The 12071-nt window shown below is 38.0% G+C and overlaps 1 protein-coding gene across 7 annotated transcripts in view; it reads left to right on the top strand.

Moving 5' to 3' along the window:
* The window catches only part of Adal (adenosine deaminase like), a 31712-nt gene that overhangs the window by 15557 nt on the left and 4084 nt on the right, over window positions 1-12071 (top strand). For all 7 annotated transcript variants that reach the window (XM_003475722.5, XM_013158807.3, XM_063250179.1 and 4 more), the window contains 4 exons: window positions 1664-1745; window positions 3771-3897; window positions 4905-4985; window positions 11315-11453. In XM_003475722.5, coding sequence (XP_003475770.1) covers window positions 1664-1745; window positions 3771-3897; window positions 4905-4985; window positions 11315-11453 — 429 coding nt within the window. The remainder of the gene's footprint in view (window positions 1-1663; window positions 1746-3770; window positions 3898-4904; window positions 4986-11314; window positions 11454-12071) is intronic.

Below are 12071 nucleotides of genomic sequence, written 5' to 3'. Positions count from 1 at the left end.
TCTACAACTATTAAAAATACTTTCAAAGACACTATTGTAGCAGGAGTTGCATACAGAACACAAAATATATAGTATTATTTATAGTGATCACCCAAGAGTTAAATACAAAGAAGGTACAGGAAATCTGTCCACAACACTAAAGGCCTAGAAAATCTAGCCAAGACCCTGGATCCCACAATAAGCGTCCTGCGTGATTCCAGCTGAAAACCTGGAGCCCATGACAGTGTCTCCTTCAAGTCCAGCTGAAGGCCTAGAGCCCATGACAATGACTCATGCAAGTCTGTTTTAGGATCTGCGCTAGGAAGGCCCAGAGGTCAGCAGTAAAAGCTAGAAAGTTTGGGGTTGGAGATAGACTATATCAGTAGATTGAGGGTTCTACACTGGAGCCAAGAAGTAACACTCAAATTAAGGACCAGGGCTCCCCTGAAAAGTTCCATAGCTATCCTCTACGACAATGAGGTCCCAAGCTACTCTGACAACAGCCAAGTTCATATCAGAAAGCCAGCATGCAAGCTTCTCCTGGAGATTAAACGGCACACATCTTATGCTCTGGTACCAGGAAACAATGCCCAATGTAAGGATCAGCCTCTCCCAAAGTGATCTACAGTCACTCTCAGTGACAAGGTTCCGAGTTCCTCTGATGATAATAGCTGAATTCATATCAGGGAAGCTAGCCAGGACAAGCTCCTCCAGGAGAACTAACAGCTCCAAACAACAGCAACACTTAGAGAACCCATAATGCTAATGCAACATTCCTCCTTTCCACATCTCCTTTTATGCTAGCAACTTTCCTCAGGTGGGCTACCTACGCTCAGCAGCATGTTGATTGAATTCACCTAGTGTTAAATTGCTCACCAGTTTTTTAATCCATAGCAGACACTTTCATGGCATGTAGAAATACTGCACCAGTGTTAAATTACAGGTTCCATATGTATCTAGTAGCCGTCTCATCCACTAAAAATGCATATGTGTACACTTACAGAAAATGTTATGGTTAGCCGCAAGTGAGGGATTACAGGTTATTTTTGTTTTTCCTTATAGTTTTCTGTGTTTCACTAGAGAGTTTCCATTCCAAATCAGCATATTACAGTCAGTGTAAGATGATATTCTAGGAGAGGCTGTTCCGGAGAGCACTGTCACAGAGCCTTCCAGAAGAGGACTTGCACTCTCAAATTTGGAAGGGTAGCTCTGATCTCCTGGATGAGAAGCAGCCTACTCAGGGTTGAGGGGGAAGGAGCCCACAGTTAAGATTGTTTTTTTTCCTGGACCAGTAAACAAACAAACATCCTGGTAATAGAGAAAATAGCTTTTTCTTTTAAAGGACAAGAATTAGCAAATGACTTATGCGTCTTACATTGTTAGAATTAGCATATAAAATTTTACGGCAGTTTGTGAAAATAGTTTTATATCTGTTATATTAAAAATGTTTAAAATGGGTTTGTATTCTGTGGGTTTTTTTCTTAATTTCTGTTTTCCTTTTTCCTATTGTATGAAATTTCATTTATTAAAATGTACCCATCAGGGTTATGTTTTCACTCATCTTGAATCATGCCTTGTAACATACAGTAAAAAAGTAAATGTTCATATAGGGCTTCATAAGTACTGAAATTGCAGGATAAAATAGTTGATGGTCTCATGACATGTTTCTTACATTTTTGTCCAGGAATGACTAAAAAGACTTATGTGGAATCCATACTTGAGGGTATAAAACAGTCCAAACAAGAAAATTTAGACATCGATGTTCGGTAAGAAGATTGTACCTTAATAGTTGCCATTTTAAAAACTAGAACATGGGGGCTGGATATTTAGCTCAGTGGTGTAAGCACCTGCCTTGCAAGCACATGGTTGTGAGTTCAATCCCTGGTACCGGTAAAAAAAAAAAAAAAAAAAACAAAACTAGAACATGAAGTTTTATTGTGTTGATGATAGGTTATGTAATAGGTTTTAAAAAATCAACCAGTAACTGATATCTATTTAAAATAGAAAAAAGTAAAGAATTTTGTTGTTTAAAGATGAGAAGTGTTGATTTATTCCTGTGGCAGTAAAGTCCTGAGGTTTTCGAGCTTTTTTGAGTAGAGTATAGCTTCTCATTGCTTGCTTTTTGTGTTTGTGTCTGTGTATCTGTATCTGTGCCTCACATGTGCTATGCAAGTTCTCTGCTACTGAGCTGCATTTCTATTTCTTTTCATCTTTTGTTTTGAGACAGGGTCTTGCTAAGTTTCCCAGACTGGCATCACACTTGGTAATCCTCCTGCCTTCACCTCCTGAGTAGCTGGAACATTGTGTTTGGCCACCTATGTTTTTTCTTTTACAATGTTCATTTAGAACAGGATAAAGAATAGTTTTATTGCCGGGGTTATGGCTCAGCAGCATAGTGCCTGCCTGGCAAGTGCAAGGTCATGAATTCAATTCTCAGTACCAAGAAAAAAGAAAGGAAAGAATTGTCTTGTGGTGTTTTTTTAAACACATGCTCACTCACTAGACTGGAGATCTTATCTTTCATTAATATAAGAAAGACAACTAGTGTCTTTCTTATATTAAAGGTATTTGATAGCAATTGACAGACCACCTTGTCTCTGATGCACAGAACTTAGTGTGTTCATAGTTGGGCTCAGTAAGACCTTGAGTAAAGCAAGTTAGCTGTACAGTTTTATGCTGTAAGAATATCTAAAAATTAAGCCTAACTAGATTAATACCCCAATAAAAACCAAGCCAGAAACAAGAATAGAATACAGAAAAGAAGACATACAAATGTACCTAAGAAAATAGTTGATTTATACATAAGATTCTTTATTGTAGTATTATTTATAACAAGTTAAAAAAATCCTAAAAAGTCTGTCAGTCAGAGGACAATTACATTATGGTATGTTCATATGATTTATACCATTTTGTAACACTACTTAATGCATAGGAGACTGAATGAAAAGGATTTTTTTAGGTGGTTGATCCAGATTTTCTAAATAAATAAATAAATGCTGGAGGAATTTATTTTGTGAATAACCAAACTAATACATGCCTCAGAACAATCACACAAAAGTAACAGGTTTTTTTGCGGGGGTGGGAGTATATATTTGAGTTCTATAAAATTCTAGTTAATGTATAAGAATGAATTTGAATCAGGTGTTTAGTTTAAAATTAGAATATTACCAATTTTGTAACCCTTAATGAAATCATCTGAGCTATCTGAGAATATACCACTACCTTTTATTCTTGTAAAAAATTAAATCTGATCTGATTAAGCCTCAAGACTAGATCTAAGGATCAATTTATAGGAATAGTAAGGGGCAGGAGAATATGTTAATACAGGGAAACAATCAACAAAATCCAAACTGTGGGAAATTTATAGGACAAACAAATTTTTTTTTTGCTACAGATAAATTCTTTTTTGTTGTTACAATAAATTCTAAGAAAAGACTATAGAAAAAAAAGAGTAGAGGGCAAAAAAGAATGAGTGACTATAGATTTATAAAAAAGACCTAAGAGGTATGCAGACTCATACAAGATGGGGCCTTATTAGGCTCTTGAGTCAAAAGATTACAAATGCTTAAACAAATGTGAGACAACTGTTTTGAACAATGGCTAAATATTTGACATTAGTGTTTAGCATTTCATGTCTTATTCTGTCTGGCAAATAAAATGTGCTATCTAGACTCAGGCTGTATTCACCTAGTAACCTATATTACTTGCAGCCTCTCATGCCTCTCTAGTCATACTTGGAATTGTCTTTTTCATCTACATAGTAGTTTCAACTATTATTTCTTATATTAAAGGTATTTGATAGCAATTGACAGAAGAGGTGGCTCTTTGGTAGCCAAGGAGACTGTTAAACTCGCTGAAGAATTCTTCCTTTCTGCTAATGATACAGTTCTTGGCCTTGACCTCAGTGGAGACCCAACTGTAAGTTGTTTTTCCTAATATATTTTATTTCTTAAAGGGTGATTTAATGAGTTAAGGATTAAGTTGGAGCATCATATTCTCTATAAGGTCCAGCAGATGCTATTCTGCCTTGGTTAAACTGAATGTCTAGAGCAGCTGTTCTTAACCAAGGTTCTATGAAGGAATAAAGCACCCTAAAAAAAAATACTTTCCTGAGTGAATATGACCATTTCCTCCGTTCTATTAAAGATGGTACACAAGTAGTTCTAGTGTGTATGTATAGAGAGAAGTTAATTCATTACATACAATGGAGGAATATTTTAGGGCATTAAGTTCGTAATTATTTCATAGAAGCTCCAGTTCAGAAAAGTTGGCTGAAGCTTCTTAAGCAAAGTTCCAACAGGAAGTCTTGATATTCCTGGCCAGTTTTTTCTTTGGGGGCAGCCCTATGCCTTATAGGATACTGAGCAGCATCTATAGTCTCTGCCCATTAGGTACCAGTAGCATCCTCCCAGTAAGACAACTAAAAATTTCTTCAGACCTTGACACATGTTCCCTGGATCACAGAATTGTTTCTGGTTGAAAACCACTGGATGAGAGAAGCCTATGAAGCTGGTGCCCATGACTTTATCTAAACCTGAACTGTTCTGCTCCTGTTTTCCCTACCCATTTAATAATTCTTAGTACTTGTTAAGGTTTTTGAATCAAGTGAGATGTCTTTACTACTAAATATCTAGCTGTCTTTTCAGAAATAAAATTTGGTGACTGCCATGTCCAGCTTAGGAAATTGATCTTAGGGCCACTAATAACAGACTTAAAGATTCTTAAGGGCAGGGACTCTGCCTTTATCAGCATTTTAGTCTTCAAAATAGCTAGTACCTGGCAGGTGCTCCATAAACAAAATGTGCAAATAAATCAGTCTCTTTATTTTTTTCTGCTGTTATTTTATTCTTTTGTTTATTGGATCAGAATACCTAGTTCCTCAGTTTGCCTGGAATTCTCATGCATTTTCATTTTAACTTTTCAAGATAGGTCAAGCAAAAGACTTCTTGGAACCACTTTTAGAAGCTAAAAAAACAGGCCTGAAGTTGGCATTGCATCTTTCAGAGGTAAGTAATGCTGTCTTAGGCTGGAAGGGCAGTCTATGACAGAAAACAGTAGGGGTGTCTTGAAGTAACTAGAAATAAACCTGGTTTGGGAAAACATTTTTGAATGGGGAGACAGAATTATTTTTAAATGTAGTTTAAAATGGTAATACATGAGTTACTTTAGTGTCTTATGTTACTGTTTTTAACATTTTGTGGTTCCTGGGAGTTGAACTCCAGCTGTGTCATTACAGCTTCGTGAAATCTTGCTATAGAAACTGCATGAATTTTCACCACCAGCCGTGTCATTCATGAGCCAACTCTAAGAAAAGCACCAGTTCACCTTTCCTGTCTTCACAGTGGGGCGTAGTGGAGCAGACCTACATGTATCACATACTGGCACTAAAGTAGCTAATCATTATAAAATAAAGCTTCAAATGGCCCAGCGTTGCAGGTGGGGAGTTCACAAAGGAAATCTAGTGTTCTTCATTGGTCCCCAGCTTCATGGCACCATGAGGACAGTAACACCATGCAGATTACAGCTAGAAACACACATTTTCTTAAGCACATTTTTGTGAGGCAAACAAGGATTCTGTTGCTCTCTTCCTTATTTTACTAATTTTTTCTACCTCAGTATTTTTAGCTATGTCTTATATGCAGAAAATAAGACTTAATATACTTCTTTCTTAAAATTATTGTGTGCATTAAATGGGGTAATGTAAAAAGGCTGCGTACCATCATGGCATAAAGATTAAGGAAAGAAATTAGAACCTCCTGCCAGTACTTATATCATTTGTGCCTGCAAGCAGAAGGTCAGTAATCATTAATCATAGTGGCAGAACTTAAAATCTACAGTCCATGTTTTCAAAGTCTAATAACACAGATCTTTGACTCATAGGACACCCTCTAGCTGACCTAGGTGGTGCCCTGTCGAAGCCACTGGTCAGGATAGTGGAACAGCATTTGATACTGTGACAAGTTATCTCTGGCCTATGCACAGCATTGGAACGCATTTACCTTAGTTTCTGTTGCTTTGTTTGATCCATTAGATATAAAATAATCACATTTCAAGATATTCTGAGCATTTGTTTTGAAGCTATGTAGGAGAAAAAGAACACAGCTACCAAAAAAAAAAGAGCACAGCTAGCCATTTTCATGGAAACTGGGGTATTTCTGTAGCTAACCTTGTCAAAATAAAGGATAAGCACAGTGTAGGAAGTTTCTGGGCTCTGGAGTCAGATGGAGTATATCTTATCCCTCTCTACCATTAACTAGCTTTATGTCCTTAGACAATTTTTTTTTTTTTTTTTTTTTTTTTTTTTTTTTGTTCTAGGGATTGAACTCATGACCTCACACTTGCCAGGCAGGCATTTCTGCTGCTGAACTAAAACCCCATGCCCCTTGGACAATTTTTTAAAAATACTTTATTTTTCAGAGTTGTATGTACCTTAGGCCGGGGATATAGCTCATTGGCACAAACACCTGCCTGGTAAGTGCAAGGTTCTGAGTTTGATTCCTTGTACAAAAAAAAATAGTTTACATAAAACTAATTTTTAAAAAAGTTGTATGTACCTTAAGAAATTTCAAGCATAGGTGTGTTGGTCACTTTCTTGTGCCTGAGATATATAATACCTGACATATACAACTTAAAGGAGAAGAGGTTTGTTTTGGCTCAGTTATGGCCCATGACTGGCTGGCTCCAAGGCAGAAGACAGCCTGGCACAAGGGCCTAACAGAGGAAAAGCTGCTCATGTCATAGGGGCCAGGAAGCAGAGAGAGAAGGGACGTCTAGAGAGGCAGATATACCCTTCTAGGTAATGTCCCCAGTGACCTGCCTCTAATTAGGACTCACCTCGCAGCAGCATGTTGGTGTAGTGTCCCCACAATCCAGGCACCTTCCAAACGCCCCATCTATGAGTCTGTGAGACCTTTAAAGGATCTTGATCTAAACCCTAACTGTAAGGAAGTATAATGCAGAAAAAAAATTTTTAAATGTGAAAGTCCCTGTTAACTCCCCAGAGTTAATAATGTTGACAGTTTTCTGTTTTTCTAGACCTTTTTCAAATATATATGAACACATATATACAGTGCAAAACAGAGTTATGGGATTTTGTTTTGATTTTTGAAAATTACTTTTCCTGAAAATTAATTTTTCATCTTAACTCTTGAGAGGCCTTAAGATTCTTGAGGCCTTAAAAAACTGATATGAAAAAAGGAATAAAACAGGATCTTCATAATTTTTATTGTTACTAAAATGAATTTAGAAGAATGTTGTAGAATGAATGAGAAGATAAAAGGCAGAAGGGGCTGAAGGTACAGCTTAGCGGTAAGAGTTTAGGCTTAGCATGTGGGAGGTCCTGGGTTCAATTCCAGCACCAACAAATAAAGCATAAAAAAACAAAAACAAAAGCAAAATAAAAAAATAGCAAAAACAAAAGCTAGGAAAATAACACGAGTATTTTAGCTTAAAAATGTCATAGCATGGTGGCTTACCCTTGTAATCTCAGTACCCAGGAGGCTGAGGCAGGAGGAAGGCCATCAGTTTGAGGCTAGTGTGAGCTACACAGTAAGATCTTATCTCAGGACAAATTATGTACACAAGAGGAGAGAAAATGGCGGCGTGCTAGGGGATCGAGCGAAGAATCTCTCCAGAGAATTCAAACTCAAAGCTAAAAAAAAAAAAAAAAAAAAAGACAGCATGGAGAGGACCAGACAAATCCATAGCGATCCTTATCAACCAAGACAGTACAGCTGGAGGATTTAAAGTCGTGCTGAGACCGGAGGCTGCAAATCCCGCGCCCTTAAATCAACGAACAGACTCGTGGACCCAACACGAAAAGCTGAGTTGCTTTTGGGGACTGCGGAAACTGAGACCCAGATCGAGACTCCAGGCGGCAGCCAGTTCTGCACCGCTGCACCAGCGCAGATGTACAGAGCTCTGGCGTTTCGAATCTAAACGGTGCACAGAAATCTGACCAGTCAGCGCTGAGCCGCGAGGTGGGGAAAAGTGGACGGCTTGGTGTGTGGCGGTCCCGGAGCGGGGACTTGCACCGGACTCTGGTGAGTATAGAAAACCCCGCGGCGGCTGGGTTTGGCCAGAGAACAGCTGGCCCGCCACCACGGGGAAATCAATAACACAGAATCTGGTGCAGACATATTAGCCTGGCGGCAGAAATCGCAGCTTGGTGACATCACCAGGACCCCCTGTAGGGAGGGCTGGTGGAAGACATCTTGAGTCCTGGCAGAGTCTGATTGCTTGCTGGCTTCAGCTCCGCACGTAGAACTTAGTGGGAGCCATCTTGGTTTTGGGCAGATCTGCTTTTCTAGAGCTCCTATCACAGAGAGGTTTGGAAGAGAACGGCTGGGACCTGGGCAGAATCCTGTGCCATTACCCAGCTGCTTCTGATTCAGGGAGAACTGGCAGGAGCTGTTGGGGCTAGATCAGGCCTCTGCTTGGGGCCCAATGGGTGGATGCAGAATGGTCACAACTCAGTGACAACTAGAAAGTACAGCCTAATTTATGAACTAACTGACACAGAGGCTAGAGACTAGACTGTACCGCCCCTGCATCCCAGCCTACCCCAGATAACAGCAAATTGGGGAGGACAGCAAAAACTCAAGCCGGCACGCTTCTGAAAGGCCCTAAGCAATTTGGAGAGGGCCAGAGAACTCCAGGACAGTCTGAAAGAAACCAGAAACATGACAAGAGATAAAAATAAAAAAAAATCTCCAGCTGTTCAACAGGAGAAATTAAACCCAAGAGAACTAAACACTGAAGAGAACAAGCACAGTAACCATCCATTGCTCGACTCAGCATCAGCCGAAATTAAAAAATATTTACATGATCTCATAGAGGAATTTAAAGATGTACTCCTGATCCAAGTGAGGCAAGATATAAAGAGATTAATTAAAGAAATGACAAGCCCTGCCCAAGAGAACACAGATGGAAGAACTGAGGAAATCAGAAAAGAAAGAGAAGCATCTGAAGAATTTAAGCATAACTTAGAATACATGAAACAGATCCAAAGAGAAAATCAGGAAACTAAAAACTCCATTGAATATTGGCAAAATGCCTTGACAGAAACTAAAGACAACCTTCTGAAACTTGAAGAGAGATTTAGGGCTTATGAACGTGAAAGAAAAAGCCTCTTAAAAATAACAAGGAACCAGAAAGAAGCAATTCTAAAACTGGAAGATGATAAAAAGATGCATAACCTAAGAATAAAGAATGTGAGTGAGGAAGCAGGAACATCCAAAAATGAAATACAAAAAATATTCACAGAGATATTAAAGCAAAATTTCCCATGTATAGCAAAAAGAAATGATATCCAGATAAAAGAAGCATACAGAACACCAGCTACCTACAACCAAAACAGATCTACGCCTAGGCATATAATAATCGAGATCCCAGAAATCCACCAAAAAAACAGAATATTAAAAGCAGCCAGAGAAAAGATGCAGGTTACCTATAACGGGAAATCTATCAAAATAACGGCAGACTTACCAACACAAACTCTTAAGTCAAGAAGGGAGTGGGGAGAAATATTCCAAGTCCTGAAGGAAAAAAATATGCAACCTAAGTTCATATATCCATCAAAACTCTCTCTAAAAATTCATGAAGAAATAAGATACTTTCAAGACAAGGAGGAACTGTGGGAGTTCGTGGCCACCAATCCAACCCTACAGAGAGCGCTGAAGGACATTACAGAGAAAGAGAGGAAGAAATATCAGGATTACAGCTACAGTGGCAGAGAGGCCTCAGTGTACGGGGCAGACCATGGAATGAGGGAATAAGGTGGACAAATTATAGCAGAAAAGTGGAGTAGCAGACAGGAGGCAGAGACGGTAAGCTAGTCTTTGGTAGAGACAGCTCTGAAACTATATTTAAAAAAAAAAAAAAAAAGCAGAGGTCATTGCTAATGGTGTATAACGATTTAAAAGACACAGTAGTCCTAGTGCCATATTTAGATTGAATTAAATTTGTTCTGGTCTGTCCACTCATATCAGATTTGAGGACACAGACCTCTAGAACCAAAAATAGCAGGTTATACCATGGTAACCATCCTTACTTTCCTATGGACTTAAGCTGAAATCCTGTATTACTTACATTGTCTTACTATGACTGATCTTAATTGTATCTGAATCATAAGACTATTGGTTGGCCTTGACTGATCCTATTTGAAATCCGTATGCCTGTTAGAATCAACCCTAAAAGTAGAGGAAACTACTCTGAGCATGACAGGATGTAAAGGATATCCATACTGGTATGAATCAGTAACAGCTCTCAAATACTACAATGCAGTCAAAGATAAGTTTTTATAAAAATAGGTGATAGTATATTTAACTATAATAAGCCAGTGTTGTCGACAAATCTATTGAAAATAACAAGAGAAAACATAGTAGCTACGGAAGATCATTTATATTATAGTTTTGTAAGTCTTATCCATTGCATGTTTATCTAGGAAATTGTTTCGCTATCTTGTTATGACTTGGTTTTCCCTATAATACAGAGAGGATAGGAACAAATACTCTGAGGAAGAGACCTGAAAAACCCGAGGCTTATTTTGTAGCATTATAATATAAATTCTAGCAATCTATTGCTTGCTGATTAAAATGACTCTGGACTGGTTTCTTCAGCTCAACTTCAGCATATGCAGAGATGGGGACGGCTATCACAAAGAGAATGAGAGATGCGATGGTAGTTGGAAATGTCTTCCCTAATTTGGAACTTGAGGACCTAAAAAGACTCCATCATCCTGTAATGATTTGATTAGTTCTATAATATGTAATAAGTATAGAAAGTGGGTGAAGTTAGGGACAACTATCTGTAAGAAGCTAGAGACAGTTAGATAAGGTAGATCTCCAGTGGACTTGCTTTGAAATCTGTATTTCTTTAAATTGTTTTTTATTTTTTTTTAAATGTTCTGTTCTGTTTTGATATGGTTAACCTTATCCTCTTAGAGATGTAAAACAAATAGGTGGGACTGATAATCATATTACGGAGCTTTTGTTCGGCCATAGAGCAGAATGGTTTGTAGGGTCACTTTTTTGAATGTCATTCTAAATACTTTAATTCTATAACCTAAACAGCCATTTCGAAGAAGACAATTTGTAACTTATCAACTGGCAATTTCTTACCTTTTGTTTGTCTGTAATTTAGTATTATTTTTCTACCCTTTTTTTCTTTAATCTCCATGTATTTTTTTTTCGTTTCCTTTTCTTTAAATAAAAAAAAAAAATATGTACACAAAAATGTCTGCATTAACTACTTAGCAGGACAGGGAACCCACTGTAGAAAACTACTTTTAAGAACCCCTAAGAGTTCATGATGCCCTCTTCTCACTTTTCTGAAGATTCCAAGTCAAAAAAAAGAAACCCAGGTGCTCCTGGATCTCCTTCCTGACAGAATTGGGCATGGAACATTTCTCAACTCCCCTGAGAGAGGATCCCTGGATCTGGTAAACTTTGTGAGGCAGCATCGGATACCACTGGGTAAGGCTTTCAGTCTTCTGGACAGCAGCCTGAGCCTTCCTCCCCAGCCCCAGGTGGGAAGCTGGAAGTGAGGAAGTGCTGTTCTAAAATTATAAGTATCATTCAGAAAGTCAAGGTCATAGTGTGTGTGCTTTTTGAGCCTCGTTTAAATAAAGTTTCAGCTCCCATTAGAATGTGAGCTCCCTGAGAATAGGCTGTCTGCCTTTTTATTGCTAAAACCCCCAATGCTTAGGACTCAGTTGTGCTTTTCTGAAGGAATAAGGGTCACCAAAAGTTTTGAAATTGACTTTAATGAAATTGACATGTGTTGTGAAAATATGTAATATTTATTTTAAAATTGTAAATTATAGAAAATTCCAAATATATTTTTACATGTCCATTGACTTTTACATGCTTATCAGTGTGTTTATGAAGTGCCTATTGTTAAAATCACTGCTCTAATTGATAGGAATAAGGAGTAAATAAAACAGATAGGGTTTCTTTCTCAGGAACTCATAGTCTAGTTGAGGGAAGACAATAAACAATTACACAAGAAAATATCACTATTAAGTTTTGTGAAGTAAATTAAACAGGCTACTATAGGAGTGATCAGGTAACCACTTCCTTTCTGAAGAATGA

This window comes from Cavia porcellus, unplaced genomic scaffold (genome assembly GCF_034190915.1).
Source record: "Cavia porcellus strain 051 isolate PalLab524CR breed Dunkin Hartley unplaced genomic scaffold, mCavPor4.1 scaffold_6, whole genome shotgun sequence".
In the NCBI taxonomy this organism is placed as follows: Eukaryota; Metazoa; Chordata; class Mammalia; order Rodentia; family Caviidae; genus Cavia; species Cavia porcellus.
The sequence above is the reverse complement of the archived record's forward strand: the minus strand, read 5'-3'. Positions and strand labels throughout refer to the sequence as shown.